This window comes from Nannospalax galili, unplaced genomic scaffold (assembly GCF_000622305.1).
Source record: "Nannospalax galili isolate Female #2095 unplaced genomic scaffold, S.galili_v1.0 scaffold34, whole genome shotgun sequence".
NCBI classification, from domain to species: Eukaryota; Metazoa; Chordata; class Mammalia; order Rodentia; family Spalacidae; genus Nannospalax; species Nannospalax galili.
Window position 1 is genome coordinate 2,035,383 of NW_008338996.1, and position 18,260 is coordinate 2,053,642.

The window sequence follows — 18,260 nt, forward strand, 5'->3', positions numbered from 1 at the left end:
AAAAAAATATTTTTAAGAAGAAAATGATGAAACAAAACTTTACTGTTTTTTTTTGTTTGTTTTTGGTTGGGGCGAGATATTATTTTAGCTTAGGTTTTTGCTTTTTTTGAGACAGGGTCTCCCTATGTACTCTGGCTGCCCTGGAATATAGACCAGACTAGCCTCAAACTCACAGAAATCCATCTGCCTCTGCCTCCTGAGTGCTGGGATTGAAGGTGTATACTATCATGCCTGGCATAAAGGTTTAATGATTGGGCAGAATTTTTATCTTTATTGGAATGGCTAAGAAAAAAAATAGGAATTAATGGGATATTAAACAATTTTTTTTCTTTTTACTACTCCTTTTTGGGTGGTTAGCAGCCTAGAATTTTTATAAAGATTCAATCCAGAATGCATTAGACATTCTTGTTACAATCATACTTACTTACTGTGAATTCTACCTTATCAGAATCATGATTTGTACATTATAGGCTCAAAATAGAATTATCAAGTTTCCAGCTTAGAAATTGTTATGAACTGGCACATTTGTTAGATTTTGATCTCCATATTTGTCATCTAGAAGCCGGGTAAGAGCCAAGGGGTGTTTCTCCTTTTCTCCAAATTGGAGCCAATGCAAATAATAGAACTGAGTTCTCATACTGCAGTGCTATAAGTTCTATGCTCTAGTGCTTGGTAAATAACAATTTTACATGGTGAGCTTGTATTCTCCATGAATAGCCCAAACAATTCTGAGCACAAAGAACAACACTACAGGAATTACCATACTAGACCTTAAACTGTATTACAGAACTATAGTCATAAAATCAGCATGGTATTGGTACAAAAACAGACATGTAGATCAATGGAACAAAATAGAAGACCCAAACATGAGTGCATACAATTTCAGCTACCTGGTATTTGACAAAAGTGCCAAGGACATACACTGGAGGAAAGACAGCATCTTCAACAAATGATACTGGGAAAACTAGATCTCCACATGTAGAAGAATGAAATTAGACCCATGTCTATTACCCTGCACAACTCCAAATGAATCTCAAAGACCTCAATGTAAAACCTGAAATGCTGAAACTTTTAGAAGAAAACTTAGGCAGTGCCCCACAAGACATAGGTGCAGGAAAGGACTTGCCAAATTGGACTTCAGTTGCTCAGGAATTAAGGTCAACAATTGACAAATAGGACTTCATGAACTAAAAAGCTTCTGTACTGCAAAGGAAACAAGTGGAGAGGAAGCCCAGAGAGTGAGAGAAAATCTTTACCAGCTAGCTTCACCAATCTGACAGAGGATTAATATCCAGAATATGCAAAGAACTCAAAAAACAAAGAATCAAGAAAACAAATGACCCAGTTAAAAAAATGAGCTATGGATCTGAACAGAGAGCTCTCAAAAGAAGAAAATAAAATGGCTAAGAAATATCTTAAAAAGTGTTCAACATCCTTAGTAATTAGGGAACTGCAAATGAAAACCACTTTAAGATTTGATCTTGCTCCAGGGCTAGATCAAGAGAACAAATGACATCCAATGCTGTTGAAGATGGGAGTAAAGGAGAATCCTCATTCACTGCTGGTGGGATTGTGTAATCACTGTGGAAAACTAAAATTAAAACTAAAATTAAATCTATTATATGATCTGTTTTTACCCTTCCTTGTCATATACCTAAAGGACTCAATATCCTACTACAGAGATACTTACACAGCCATGATTATTGCTGCTCTGTTCTCAATAACTAAGAAATGGAAACAACCTAAATATCCCTTAACTGATGAGTAGATAATGAAAATGTGGAACATTTACACAATGGAGTTCTACTCAGCAGCAGAGAAAAATGAAATCATGAAATTTGCAGATAAATGGATGGAACTAGAAACTTACTAAGTGAAGAACACACACTCAGAAAAACAAGTGACGTACATTCTTTCTCATTTATGGATCTTAGCTTCAAATCCTGAAATGTGAATATATATCCTGATTAACTGCAGGAGCCAGGAAAACAGAAAGGAACCATGGGGGTAAAGGGGAAAAAGGAGGTTCAGAGAGGAGGATAGTTGAAGACAGGTGTTATCAAGTGGGGAAAAGGGAAGTACCTTACTGAGGAGGGAATAGGGAGGGTTGTAAATGGGGAGAGAGAGAGGAGAGATAAGTAATGCTTAAGTAGTGTGAAGAACCAGAAGAAAATGTTAATTCAAAAGCCTACTGAAAAATATGCATGCAGTATATATATGAGTACGTGTGTATAGCTGAAGTCTATATAATAAAAACACTGCCAGGCAGGGGAAACCTCCCTTTGAGTTGTTGGTCATAGAAGAGATTCCCAGTATAACTAGGCTATTGCCTTAGCCGTTGCTTGCCTCCCAGAAATTGAAGGTAAGACCCTATTACTGAAGACAGGCCATACTTCAGACACAGGACTTGGAGTTGGAACAGACCTGGAAGCCTCCTCTCTGAAGAGTGGCTCCCATAGTATCAGAAGATATGCAGACTGCCAAGAGGGAAAACCAATTGATGATTCCATCAGTTGTGAAGTCTATGAAGCACAACAATGACCAGCCCAGCAAATCACCTCTACTGGTATAGTAGTGGCACTTTTATTTTGGGGGTAATAAAAAGCTGTCTAATTGGACTTACAGCCTGCTCAATGGGAGGGAACTCCTGTGTGGTACTGTAAACGTGGCCAGATAGGTCATAGATCCTAGAGAAAAACCTACTTTTGTCACATCCCTAGACTAATGAAATTTCTTACTGTATGCTAAATAGGTATTCTTAGAGTTACAGATAAGTGTATGTCTCACCACTCATCAAAGAAGCTTCTTTTTGCAACAGGTAGAGATGTTACAAAGTTCTGCAACTGGTCAAATGCAGAGAATTTGGTGAGGTGCTCAGCCCTAAGTGACACATCTACAATGCAACCTCTATACCTAAGGCTCATAGAACATAGAGGAACAGGAGACAGAAAGAGTATTAATGCACCTCTCAACTCTCACCAGTGAAGCTTTCTCTTGCAACAGGTGGTGATAAACCCAGCATGCCACAACTGGCAAAAGTGTAGAGAATTAAGAGACTACAGTGTGTTGATCCTGGAATAGGATATTCACATCAATCCTTTACAACCCAAGGCTCAGGGACCGTTGCAGAAGAGGGGGCTGAAAGACTACAAGAGCCAGAGGTGGTAGATGACCACAAGGAAACAGTTTTCCAGACAGCTGTGACAGCATGCACAAGACCATGCAAGTTCAAGCCATATAAAAACCCAGTATAGAAGTGGGGAAGAAGTCTTAACTTGAGCCGAGGAACTGTTGACAACCAATAACTATTGGGAGAGGGAGAGTTGGTTTTCTTTAAGGCTGTGTTGTTAGCTAGATTAACCAGGATCCAGTGGATGGATGCACACTGAAGGACATTTGGGGACATAAACTTGACTGGTTAAGGTTTTAAAAAATATTATTTTTATTTTATGTGTATAAGTGTATTGCCTGCATGTATGTGAGTGCACCCATGTTGTGCAGTGCCATGGAGGTCAAAAGAGGGCTTTGGAGTCCCCTGGAACTGGAGTTAAGGACCGTTTGTAGCCGCCATGTGGGTGCTGGGACCCGAACGTGGGTCCTCTGCAGGAGCAGTCAATGCTCTCAACTGCTGAGCCATCCCTCCAGCCCCATCTCTATGTTGGTTAGGTTTCAACACATATGACAGAGTACATGAAATCTGGTGGGGAGTGTCTATAAGAGCTGTGCAGATAAGGGATGGAATCTAAGTATGATCAAAATATATTGTATGAAATTCACAAAAATTCAATAAAAATTGTTTAAAAAAAGCAAAATATGTGATTGGAAAGATGGCTCAGCAATTAAGAGCAATAACTGCTCTTGCAGAGGACCCAGGTTCCATTCCCAGCATCCATATGGCAGCTAACAACTGTCTGTAACTGCAGTTCCAGGGGAATCCAATGCCCCCTTCTAACCTCCATGGGCATTGCATGACATGCATGCGCTTACATGCATGCAGGCAGGTAATACACTCATACACAAAAATAAAAATCTTTTAAAAAATATGAAAAAAATCCAAAAAAACCAAAAACACTTTCCACATTCATGTTTCTAGTAAGTAGAATCTAGTTGAAACTCTTGGTTATATTAAGATCATCTATATGGGTTGTTAGAGACAATAAATTTTTCAGAATTACTTATTTTTGTTCATTGCCTTTGCTTTTATTTGCAGTTCTGGGAATTGCCAGTGCCGAGTGGGTGTCACAGGCTCCATGTGTGACCAATGCAGGGATGGATACTATGGCTTTAGCAAGAACGGCTGCTTGCCCTGCCAGTGCAATAACCGGTCTGCCAGTTGTGATGCTCTCACAGGTACATAGTTTCCTTAGTTTTTAAAAATGAAATTATGCATTATATTTTGATCTTGAAGTCTTTCAATATATATTGATTCTTCTCAAAGAATTTATAAGGGCCTTGTTCTTTTATGTAGGATGCAATAAGGCATACAGCAAACTAAACTCCTTTTATAACAATTTAGAGATAGATAATACATAGATTTCAAAAATCATGTTGATTGGAGAGCTCTGGAGTATTAAGAGCAACACAAACTGAAATGCCAGAAAGGTCAGAACTTTTTAGAATTCTTCCAAGCAAGCTCTGGCCACTAGGAAAGTCATGTGTTAAAGAACTGACTGTGAGACCAAAGAAGAAGTCAGACAGATGAAGGACTGCAGAATATAGCTTCCTGGGGCTTACTTATAGAAGCGTGGGCAAAGGTAGTAGCAAGATTGGTTCCTCCTTACAACTTGGATCAGAAAGTGGAGGTTTATTGGCTGTTGAGGATGAAAGTGACTTTTATTTAAACAAGAATGTTCCTAGGTATCAGAGACACCGGGCACATTCATGATGCTAACTAACTGCACAGGTTCCTGTCATAACGCTTCATGTACCATAGCACTCTAACTTTTTACTTATCTACAGTATTCAGGGAAGCTATGTAAAGAAAGCAACTGGGGTTACTCTGGCATAGTCATGGAAATTATGGCTCAAGATATCTTCAGTCAAATGGCTGGATCCCTACACCACATACCTTCTTTCAGGGGAGAATTGCTTGTTCTGGGCACAGGCTAAGGAGTAGGCTTGGCCCAAGGAAAGGATTTGTACTTGAGGAAGAGCTTTTGACAGTCATTTGGAGCTTGCATAATAGTTGGAAACTAGAGGAGCCTAAATACAAGGCCAGTTTTCCCATCGCTGACTTTGCAGGAAAATGGAAGGCTGGGCCAGAAAAGTTTTATGCTGAAGAGACAAAATCCTTCTAGCGAGAAGAGGGCTTGCCACAGCATACAAGCAGCTCTTTCTTATGACATTGCCAGGCTCTGAAGATGTGTGGAATGGGACTTAACACTTGAACCACCAGTGATCAGTACTGAATCTCTCACAGTCTTTCAGGAATGATGAGGAGAAAAGGGCTTACCAGATTCTTAATCATAAGCGCCTACCAAGAAACAGGGATTAGCTAGAGTGAACCAACAACCGCTGAAATTGTACTCCATCTGCAGTCTACCTCCATGTCTGATCCAACAGAGGGGATCCCTTCATCATATTTGCCTAATAGAGGAAAAGAAGGCCCTCTCTGGTTCTTTCATATATCAGATGTGGCATCCAATAAAAAAACAGCAGAGAATGCAGAGAGGGGAAAACGTAAGCAGTAATAACGAGAAAATAGAAGCAGTAGAAGCAGAACTACAGATACTATCATTCCTATGGTTCTTAGAGTTGGCATGTGAAGGCTTTAAAATGCAAAAGTTAGTATCTTAAGGAATTGGAGAAGAAAAAACAAAGCAGATGAAAAGAGATACTATTTCAACAGAGAATTGTACACCCCAACACACACACACACACACACACACACACACACACACACACACACACACACACAGATCCTGAAGGCTGGGAGTAAAGCCAGTAAAGTCCTTGATGTACAAGTATGAGGATCTGAGGATCTGAGTTCTCTTCCCGGAACCCATGTAAACATTCAGGGCATGGTTGCATGTGCTTGTAATCCTAGTGCTGGGGAGATGGAGACAGGAAGGTTCTTGGACCTCACTGGCCCACCAATATAGCCTAATTGGTGAAATCCAGGTCAATGAGAGACTCTGTCTCAATGGACGCAGACAGCATTCCTGGGGAATGACAGCTGAGGTTGTCCTCTGCCTCCGCATGCATGTGCATACATGTATACTTGCACATACATCAACATACACACATGAATAAAAAAGAAGCAATCTAGAACTGAAAACTAGTGTCTGAAATTAATTAGTTATTGCATGAGCTTAATAGCAGACAGTACCCAGTGAAGGCAAGGTTAGTAGACCCAAATATAGTGCAATTAAAATAATCTAAACTGAAGCAGTTATATAAAATATAATGGAGAAGAAAAAGCAGAAAAGACATGTGGGACACAGCCAAAAGGTCTAATATAAATGTAATGGGACCTTCTGAAAGTTAATGGCCAGGAATTTTCCAAATGATTGAAAAAAAAAATAAATCAACTGACAGGTTCAGAAAGTTCTGCAAACCACAAGCAGTATAAAAACAGAGAAAAATCAGTTAGACAAATTTAGTCAAATTGTTAAAAATGAAAGACAATTAACTAGGAACTTCCCTGGGAACCTTTTTAACACCAACAGAAAAATCAGGATATACTAGTTTGATAAGTGTTCATTTTTATAAGAACAGAATAGCAGAATATTTGAAATTGAAAGTTCCCCTGGAAAAATCTGTGCTGAAAGCCTGTTTATTCCAATCCTGTACTCTCCAGTGAAGTCTATTAGATAAATTGGATTAGAAGAAATGGTGTTATATTTTTATTATATGATCTAGCCTCTTCCTACTTGTATATTATATTCTTTTTCATCACTATTAATATATGTGACCCAGGCTTCTGTTTCTAAAACAAGTTATGTTCCTTGTCTCCAGGGTTTTCAAACATGATCTTTGGTCTGCTTAGAATGGTCTTTTTAACCCACCTACACCCACACCATAGACTGCTCTGTTTATTAAGTCTTAGTTTTCCTTCGGGTCTTCAATTAAAGGTTACTTCATTAGCATTTCCTGATGTTCCACACGAAAGGAAAACTGCTGCATGTTCTCACATGAGCTTGTTTCTTCAGAGCAGTTGTCACAGTTGGTAATTACCTATTTATTTGTATGATGACTCATATACTCACTCAACACATAGTAAGTTCCATGAAGGTAGAAATAGTATCAGGCATGCTCACCATAGTTTATACAATTTCTAGCACCGATACTGGCGCACAGTGAGTATTCATTGTCTCTTTGTTGAATAACTGAACAAAGGGGTGGGGAAGTATAAAAAAGAACAGTAAAGTCCAACACTGGGTAGCAGGAGGAACGTTACATTATTCTGAATCAGTTTCTGTTGCTCCCTATATCTTTTACAGTACCAGAAAGCTGTGCACATTGCTGTTTCTTCTTGTTGTTTTTCTTCGTAGCAATGAGGCAGCCCTCTTTACTGTTAAGTACTGACTGATGCATGCTCTGAAGATGAAGTAAAATGAATCCTTTTAATGATTATGGTTTCTAAAAGAAGATCTGTCCATATGAACAACATAATGAAGATGGAATCTATCATGACCCTTGATTTAAAACTACCACTTCCAGACAGGGAGACAAAGAGGACAGATAAATAGTGCCTATCTCATATAAAAAAAAATAAAAAAATAAAAAACAGAGGGAACTGTATTAGTCCAAAAACCTACTGAAAAAATTACACATACAGTATCCCTACATGAGTTCATGAGTACAGCTGAGTCTGTATAACAAGAAACAGTGCCAGACAGGACAAACATTCTTTTGAGTTGTTGACCAGGGTAGTCCAGGGTAGTCCTTGATTGCCTCCCAGAACTTGATGATAAGACCCTATTGTTGAAGACAGGACATACTTTAGACACAAGATTTGGAGTAAGGGAGCTAGAACTGATCTGGAAGGCACCTCCCCTGAAGGCTAGCTCTCATAGCTCTGGAGAGCACTATGCAAGATAAGGAAGAACATCATTCAGTGGTCCAACCCCAGCTTCAAGGCCTAAAAACCACATCAGTGACCAGCACAGCAAATGACATTGGTGCAGTAGTGGCACTTTTATCTTGGGGGTAATCAACAGCTGTCTAATTGGATTTAAAGCCCACTCAGTGGGAGGAAACTCATGTCTGGTACTATAAACCTAGCCAAAAACACATAGCTGGAGAGGTCATGGATCTTAGCGAAAACCTCAAGGCTCTCATATCCCTAGACAAATGTAATTTCTTACTATGTGCAAAACATGGATCCTTAAATTTACAGATGAGTATTCTAGTCACCACCCATCAAACTAGCTTCTTTTTCAACAAACAGAGATTATTATAGTTACACCACTTGGTCACACAAAGAGATTCTCTGTGACTTGCCCAAGCCTAAGTGGCATCTGGTATAGTGGATGCGACCTCTACATCAAAGACTCACAGAACATAGAACAAGGGATGAAGAGAACACTAATGCATCTTTCAGTTCTCATCAATGAAGCTCGCTCATGCAACAGAGGGCCAGGAACACAAAATGGCCAAAACGCAGAGAGTAAGAGTCAGCAGAGTGTGGGTCCTTGGACAGGACTCCTATATTGAGGTCCACCAGCCCAGGGCTCAGAGACCATTGCAGAATAGGGGGCAGAGAGATTGTAAGAGCCAGGGAGGATGTGCATGACCATACGAAAATAGTCCTACAGGTGCCTGGGACCCTTCTCATATACAAACCTACAGCAGTGATGTCAGCATGCACAAGACCCATGCATACTTAGGGAGACAGAAACCCAGCACAGAACTGTGGAAACGAACAGCAAGCCCCAATCTTAGTCAAAGAATTATTGGTGGCTGATTACTGCTGGGTGAGAAAGAACTGATGTTCTTGAAGGGAAAGACTCTAGATAGGCTGACTGAGCCCCGGTGGATGAACTTGCACTGAGGGACATCTGGGGACACTAACTTTACATGATAGGCCTTAACATAATGACAGAATGTATGAACTCCAGTGGGAGGGCTATGGGAGGTGCCAAAGGGGAAGGGAGAAGGGGGTATAAAGATGATTTTATGTATGAAATACACAAAAATTCAATAAAAATTTTATATAAAAATAAATAGCACGCCTTTAATCCCAGCACTTGGGAGGCAGAAGCAGGTGGATCTGTGTGAGTTCAAAGCCAGCCTGGTCTTCATAGTGAGTTCCAGGACAGCTGGAGCTACAGGGAGACCCTGTCTCAAAAAGACCAAAAAAAAAAAAAAAAAAAAAAAAATCACAGCATTATTTCTAACTTTGAAAATAGAAACAATCTAAATGCCTTTTCCAGTAGAATGACTGGGTAAATTACAGTACATCTATTCTGTGAAATAATATTTAATTAAAATGTTACAAAGAAGATAAAGTTTAAAAATTGTGCTTAAATTTTGAAAAGATTATTCCTAAATTGGGAAAGATGAAAACTTTTGATAAACTAGCTGTAGAATTTTATTTTTGGGTTCTGTTTGTTGTTATGTATTTGTCGTAATATAATTGGTGCGGTAGATTTAAGGTATTTTATATATATTAAAAAAAAAAAAACCAAAACCACTACTACTTCCTACACATGCAATCTTATTGCAAATGAGTTTTTCAATGGTACTGTGGTATGGTCGCCCCCTGGTGGCCATTCAATATATTTTCACAGTCATTTTCCCCATTCTGGTCTTTTTCTGTAATTTTATGTTTTAGATTGAAGTTGATTTTCACAATTCTCTTTTTATGGTAAAAAAATATATTGGGGAAAATTATATAAGAAATTTGACAATAGATATCAAAAGTCTTAAAAATATTTGATTCAGCAATTCTGTTTTGAGGAATCTTACCCCTTAGAAAGTAATTCGAAATTCATAAAAATCTTTATTAAAAAATGCTCACTGGGTGTCTGGAGAGATGGCTCAGCGGTTAAGAGCACTGACTGCTCTTGCAGAGGACCCGGGTTCGATTCCCAGCACCCACATGGCAGCTACAAACCGTCCTTAACTCCAGTTCCAGGGGAATCTGAAGCCCTCTTCTGACCTCTGCGGCATTGCACGACGTGGGTGCACTCAACTACATGCAGGCAATATACTCATACACATAAAATGAAAACAACAAATAAAAATATTTTTTAAAAATGCTCCCTGGAATGGTAGTTATGATCCTAAAAAGTAGACATTTCAATTTATAACAGTAGTTGCTTATAGCTATTTATAACAATAATAACTTATCTAGGTAATATATGGTTAGGAGTCCATAAAATAAAATCTTGACTTTACCTTAGGCAAACTGTTTAATCTGTTTCATCATGTATACATTTGGGATAATAGCAGTAACCATCTGTAAATGTAATAAATTTGTGCAGCCCTAATATAGCTCCCTTTTTAGTTATTTTTATTTTATGTGTATGAGTGTATTTATTGCCTGCGTGTGTGTAAGTACATCCGTGTTGTGCAATGCCCGCAGAGGTCAGAAGAAGGTGTCAAGTCCCTTGAAACTGGAGCTACAGATGGTTGTTAACCACCATGTGGGTGCTGGGAATTGAACCCCGGTCCTCTGCAAGAGCAGTCAGTGCCCTTAACCACTGAGCCATCTCTCTGGCCCCCCTAATATAGTTCCTTGATCATTATAAGCAATCAGTAAATGGTAGCTATTAATCTGTTATCATTAAAATGTTTTCAGGAGTGGTATATGACATTAAAGAAATGGGCTACAAAATGGCATGTGTTATATAAGTAGACTATTTCAATAACAAAACCCAGGCTTCTATAAATAAGGAAAGATTTCAAGGAAAAGTACCCTGAATGGTAGTGAGAGGTTTCTTAGGGCGGTTTTTCTTAAACTTGTTTTTCTGAATTTTCTTTATTGAGCATGTTTTCCTTAAAATGAGGTCTAAGGGACACTCAGGAGACAGAGGCAGGAAGGTAACTATGAGATTGAGGCCTGCTGGAGCTATAGTGAGACCCTGTTTCAAAAAAACCCCAAAAAAACCAAAATGTCCTTTGATATGCATGGAGCCTAGTTAATATATGTAGTGTCACACCCTTAAAGAAAACCAACTCTCCCTCCCTCTCTCAGTACTTAGCAGTTTTCAGTTGCCAGTGGTTCCTCACCTAAGGTTGGGACTTCTCACCTACTTCCTTACCTCTGTGCTGGGTTTTTGTGTGGCTTGAGTTTGCCTGGGTCTTGTGCATGCTGTCACCACTGTTGTAAGTTCATATGAGTAACTCGTCAGCTGTCTCAACATTCTGTTTCCTTGTGGTCATCTAAACAAGGGTTTTATAAGAGGGATGCAAATAGAGGAGGGGACCCAAATACGATCAAAATATATTGTATGAAGCTTGTAAAAATTCAATAAAAATTCAAAAACAAAACAAAATAGACAAAACAAACGAACAAAAATGGAGGCACATTACCTTTTACCTGAAAGCTTTGTCTTCGGATAGCAGACTTGTTCTTAAAACAGAGCTGGCGAGCCAGGGGGAGTCTTGACAATCTGTTCTTCACTTCTCCGCCCACATCTTCAGAAGTATATAAGATAGGGTTAGATTTCTCAGTGGACACAAATATGATGGTGACTGTACAAGACCATCTTCTGGATGAGAGAAGTGGAACAGGTATCCACACCACTCCTGATGGGACTGTCTCCACAGGAAGCTGCAAAGGTGACAGGGTGAATGGCTTTAGAAGACTTGAGCATTTTGGGGGAGCAGTGTATGAAGGACAGTTTCAATATGTTTCATGGATTGGAGACTTACACATTCCCAACTGGGGCAAAGTGCACTGGAAATTTCAATGAAAAATAGGGTGGAAGGTGAAGGTGATTACACTGACTTCCAAGGACTTCAGTGGAGCGACAACTTCCATTTCACAGCTGCTCCAGGCCTGGGACTAAAGCTCTACATATAGACATGCTGCATTAACAATTAGATGTACCATTCAGAACTTTTACCTCTAAGCAACTAAATCTGTCATCTGAAGTGACCTCCCACAATGCCTCTGTATTTGCCAATAAAAATATCAGTCACTTGTGCCCTTTTGAAAAAAAAGCTCAAAGTCCCTTCATGCCTTTGTAGTGTCCCATGTGACTTAGGGAATATGAAATCATCTCCAGGAAGCACTTGTTATTATTCTTTCATTCTTAGTGATCCACGCTTTGACTGCTTATTCTTAGTGACCCACCCTTTGACTGCTTTCCAGCAAAGAGGAAGGCATGTGGAATTTGAAGGAGGGTTGCTATGTGCTGGAGGATTGTACACAAAGCATAGTGAGCAACACTGGCCTTTGGCAAATTTTCATGTATCCTTTTTCATAAAAGAAAAAATTAAAATTTAAAGAAAATTTTGATCTCATCTAGTTCAGCTTTCTTAATTTATATATGAGATAAGTGAATCATAAAAAGAAAATATTATGTCCTCTTATTCTTCAAAGTATTCAAATTTCATTAAGTCATTAACAAGAAAATTATCTCATTTTATAGATTAGAAAAGTAAAACTCAAGCCGGTGTGGTGGCGCATGCCTTTAATCCCAGCACTTTGGAGGCAGAGTTCAAGGCCAGCCTGGTCTACATAGTGAGTTCCAGGACAGCTGGGGCTACAGGCAGACCCTGTCTCAAAAAGACCAAAGAAAAAAAAAAGAAAGAAAGAAAAAAGAAAAAGTAAAACTCAGAGCAGGTATTTGCTTAAAGTCACATAGCAGATGAATGAGTCAGCAGGGAATGAATCTCAGAGCTAACACATCATGTCATTTTTTTCCCCTATACTATGCTACTTTTCAGAGAAATTGAAAGCATTAAAGAAAAAAGAAAAAAGCATGTGGTGGTGCACACCTTTAATCCCATTACTTGGAGGCAGAGGCAGGTGGATCTCTGTGAGTTCGAGGCGAGCCTGGTCTACATAGTGAGTTCCAGGACAGCTGGGGCTACAGGGAGACCCTGTCTCAAAAATACCAAAAAAAAAAAAAAAGCAATTCTAGGTCTAGGAAATGGCTCAGTCAGCATAGTGCCTGCTGTGCAAGGTAGAGAATGACTGAGGAAGACACTTGATGTGAAGTGTGTATGCTCACACACTCAGTAATACAGTGAAATGGATTCTTACTATTGCCTCCTACTATGTGTGAATGTGAAAGGTTCTGATCTTTGTTTGCACTATAAAAATTAATCACCTTCAGAGCTGGAGAGATGGCTCAGTGGTTAAGAGCATTGGCTGCTCTTGCAGAGGACCCAGGTTCAATTCCCAGCACCAATATGGGAGCTAATAACTCCAGTTCCTGGGGATCCAACTCCCTCTTCAGATCTTCCTGGGCTTTGCCCAACACAGGAGCACTTATATACATGCAGACAATACACTCATTCACAAAAAATAATAAAATATTAAAAAATCAATCACCTTCAAGTTTCTAGGTGAAATGTTTTTATATTGATTGAATTCTTGAAATACTTTACAATGAACATATGAACAATTAACATATATTTTCAATATATTGATTTCATAATGAAAAATCAAGATAATAGGTAAAAAATTATGCATGTATAGCAGAGACACTTTGAAAATTAGAGGAAAAACATTGAATGCACAGTTGTCCCTAACAACTAACTGTTCATAACTTTCTGGGATATTGATACCTGGTCACACTAATTTAATTGGTTTTCTCTATAGCTGTTCTCAAGGTGCACACAATCTTTAAAGCAGAAGATTGTATTTAACTACTAAGTTTTATTCTTGCATTTGCTTTCATTTTGCTTTTAAACACGCATACTATGTAGGGTTGTTTAGTTTCCTTACTAAGTTCTCATTACAGGGATTATAGGGTGTGGTATAAAGCAAATTGAAACAAAAGATTCTTCTGAAAAAAAAATTAAAGTGTTCTAGAATAAAATTATACTGTGATCTCACAAAGGCTTAGGCTACTACCTAGAAGAGTCAAAATCTCCAAAATAATTGGCATAGAGGCCCAGTAGTATTGTAGTAATGAGAGTCATATATATGTTACCATTTAATAAGAGCAGAAACATAAGCTTGTCTTGTCACATTGTACACAAGGGCTTGCTATAGACTGTATCTTAACTCAAACACCCAAATTCTATTAGAAGACTGTTGATTTTTAAAAGGTATTATATGAGCAGCTGAGCATAGTGGCCCAACACCTTTAGTCCTAGCACTCAAGAGACAGAGGCAGGCATATCTCTATGAGTTCAAGGCCAGCCTGGTCTACATAGTAAGTTCCAGGCCAGCTGGGGCTACAGGGAGACCCTGTCTCAAAAAGACCAAATTTAATTAATTAATTAATAATTAATTAATTGTATTGTATTAGAGTTTAGTATTAGAACTCCTTTTAAAGTTTCTTTCCATTGAATATTGTCATAGAAGGAGAGCAGGTAAACTGATTTTTCATATAATACAGATTTTGATTTTTCCAACTACATAATACTTTGATATCTAAGATTGTTTCATTTTTAGAACCCAACCCCACAGTTTTCTATGATAGGGTTAATTGAACTTTTATTGTCACAGAGAGCATAGCTAAAGAGGCATTGAGACATAAGAAGATCTGGAAAGAAACCAATACCTATTGTAGTTTTATCACTGTATGTACAAATACAACTTAGTTATATAAGTTAAAGATATCTTTAATGCTATCAGGTTTTTAAAAAATTATTTATTTAATAACCACATAATTAGAAGAGGCATTTCATTTCAACAGCATTGACATATTCAATAACAATTTCCAGAGCTAAGATGCATCTCTTTCAAAATTGGCTGTAAATTTTTAGGTTTACAGTTGAATTAATACAGTTATACAATATTGTACTCTGTATAAACCCTATAAAACATAAAATTGAATGAGGTTTTAACCTTTAAAAAAGATCTCCATTTCATTGTTAAAATACAGTTTTATTTATTTATTTTTTTAATTTTATGTGTATGTATGTATGTATTGCTTGCATGTGGGTAAGTGCACCCGTGTCGTGCAATGCCCGCGGAGGTCAGAAGAGGCTGTTGGATCCCCTGGAAATGGAGTTATGAACAGTTGTTAGCTGCTATGTGGGTGCTGGGATTTGAACTGGGGTCTTCTGCAAGAACAACCAGTGTTCTTAACCGCTGAGCCATCTCTCCAGCCCCAGAAAAATTCATTTTTAATGCAATTGACACTTAGATGTTTGCACATGCATTTCTAATCTCTATATATCTGATTATTACTAGTCACAGGTGGTTACTTTCTGAGCTCCTTGACACCTGAGCATGGATATAAAGTCATCAGGTAGATTTCAATGGGAATGTTTTTCATATCTACTAATTAACATGAAGCAAATTTTTATGCTTCTTCATCAAATATAACTATTTATTTATTTTGTGTATTTCACACAGAACATTCCAAACAATCTTATTCATCTTTATATCTGCATTCCAAATGGCACTCTCCCATACTCTCCTCCCACCCTCCACTGGAGCCCATATATTCTATCATCCCTGTTACTGTCTACTGTGTTATCAGTACCCCCAGCTGTTACCCAGTGCTAGTCCATCCACTGAGTCTAGTCAGCGTATCTAGAGTTCCTTGTTTTAGGAAGATCAGCTCTTCTCATCTAGCAGCAATCAGTTGCCAATATTCCTTGAGATAAGGTAATGTTTATCACCTCTACTATTCAACATGAAGTAAATTTTTATGCTTCCTCCTCAAATATATCTTTTTAAAAAATTTGTTGATTTTTGTGTGTGTATATCATACACAACATCCCATACACTCTTATTCATCTGAATACCCACTTCCCAAATGGCACCCTACCATAGCCTCCCCCCTCCCACAGACTGGAGTCCATACACTCTTCCCTGTTACTGTCCACTGTGTTGTCTTCACCCCCAGCCATTCCCCAGTTCCTGTCCATCTGCTGAATCTAGTCAGCCTATCTAGAGATTTTTGTTTTAGAAAGATCAGCTGTTCCTCATCTAGCAGCAAGCAGTTGTCAATATTCCTTTAGATAAGATTGGGGTCTGCTGTTCATTTTCCTAGTTCTATGCTGGGTTACTGTCTGGGAGTCTTTGGGGCCACCCTGTCCAATAACTCAAAGGAAGGTATCTCCTGTCTGGCATTGTTTCTTGTTATGTAGCCTTTAGCTATACATATGGACAGTTATTTTAAGCTAACTCATTTGTGGTAAGATTTTTGGTTATACTTTCCTTTTGGGTGTTTAAGACCCTACAGATAAGCCAATTTATTTTTACTCTTAATGTAGTTTGAGGATCTGTTCCTCAGGGGTCACATGGGCTTGGGAGAAGCCCCTGGCTCCTTTCTTTTACCAGTTCCATCAATGTGAAGATAAGTCAAAGGTCCTGCTCGACCATGGCTGGCTTCGCTTGGAAGCATGGAGGATATGATTCCTACCATTTGACCCAGTTATACCACTCCTTGACATATACCCAAAGAACTCATCGTATTGCAGAGATACTTGTACATCCATGTCTATTCCGACCCACCACAATTACAGGACATTTTGGGAGATGCTCATAGTCCCCTGAAACTTAGTCGACCTAGGAGGGCAAGGAGCAAAAATTGTCCTTTATGTCCCTTTGATCAAATTAGTATAGGCCTCAAAGTATGTCTGTTAAACATGTAAGGTTAGTTCTAACAGTCTGGTACTTTTGATTACCATATGCCCTGTAGATAGAGCTTGGGCAAAGACCAAAGGCTCTCAGATAAACCTTGCCTAGACATATATTGTATTCTTTGATCTGGTTGTATGTATAATTTGTCGGTAGGTTGTTGGCCTAGTATGGTTCCCTCTGGTTTTCTAAAACTAGCTAGGCATTATTTATCTCTCACATTGTCTAACTCTTCCACCATGATTTCCCCATTTAAGGTGCCCCCGTTTTTCCCTTTTCTCCTTTAATACCCTTCTCCTATGGTCCTACCTCTCTTGAGCTCCTTCTTTCCCTTTATCCCTTAGGTTCCTTGTATACCCTTCTCTTCCCTTTCCCCTTAAAATAACCCCATTTTTATCCATATCTCCCTTGTTAACACCTGTTTTCTACTGTTCTTCTTTCAGATTCTTTCTTTTCCTTTACCTCCCTTGTTCCTCTTCATTATCCTGGGTCCTGTATGTCTGGATACATATTCACTTATAAGGATTTGGTGCTAGTATCCACATATGAGAAAGAACATACATCGTTTTCTTTGTTGTTGTTTTGGTTTTTTTCTGAGTCTGTGTTACTTCACTTAGTATAACAGTTTCTAGTTCCACCCCATTTACCTGCAAATTTCATGATTTCATCTTTCTTTACTGCTGAGTAAAACTCCATCATATATATGAACCACATTTTCATTATCCACTCATCAATTGAGGGACACCTAGGTTGCTTCCATCTCTTAGCTATTGTGAAAAGAGCAGCAACAAACATGGATGTACAAGTGTCTCTGCAATAGGATGAGTTCTTTGGGTATATGCCAAGGAGTGGTATAACAAGGTCAAATGGTAAATTCATTTGTAGTTTTGTTTTGTTTTGTTTTGCTTTTTGTCTTTTTGAGACAGGGTCTCCCTGTAGCCCCAGCTGTCCTGGAACTCACTATGTAGACCCGGCTGGCCTTGAACTCACAGAGATCCACCTGCCTCTGCCTCCCAAGTGTTGGGATTAAAGGTGTCAGCCACCACTCCTGGTTCATTTGTAGTTTTTTAAGAGTTCTCCACACTGCTTTCCATAGCGATTGAACAAGTTTGCAGCCCCACCAGCAGTGAATGAGTGTTCTGCTTTCCCCAGATCCTCTCCAACATTTGGTATTATTTGTTCTCTTGATCTTAGCCCATATGACTGGGGTAAGATGAAATCATAAAGTGGTTTTAATTTGCATTTCCCTTATTATTAGTGATGTTGAACACCTTTTAAGATCCTTCTTATCCATCTTTATTTCTTTTTTTGCAAACTCACTGTTCAGTTCCTTATCCCATCTTTTAATTGGCTTACTTCCTTTCTTGATTCGTTGTTTTTGAGTTCATTATATATTCTGGGTGTTAAACCTCTGTCAGATGTGTCGCTGGTGAAGATTTTCTCCCATTCTGTGAGTTTTCTCTTCACTTCCTTGGTTAGTTATTTTGATGTACAGAAGCTTTTTAGGTCCCACTTGTTGATTCTTGACCTTAATTCCTGAGCAATTGATGTCCAGTTTAGAAAATCCTTTCCTACACCTATATCTTGTAGGTTA

General features: G+C 38.7%; 1 protein-coding gene and 1 pseudogene across 1 annotated transcript in view; both read left to right on the forward strand.

Annotated features, from left to right (window-relative positions):
• The window catches only part of Megf9 (multiple EGF like domains 9), a 148,423-nt gene that overhangs the window by 113,553 nt on the left and 16,610 nt on the right, over window positions 1–18,260 (forward strand). The window contains exon 3 of the mRNA XM_008833470.3: window positions 4,211–4,350. Within this exon, the coding sequence (XP_008831692.1) occupies window positions 4,211–4,350 (140 nt within the window). The remainder of the gene's footprint in view (window positions 1–4,210; window positions 4,351–18,260) is intronic.
• On the forward strand, window positions 11,637–12,051 carry LOC103734531 (annotated as a pseudogene).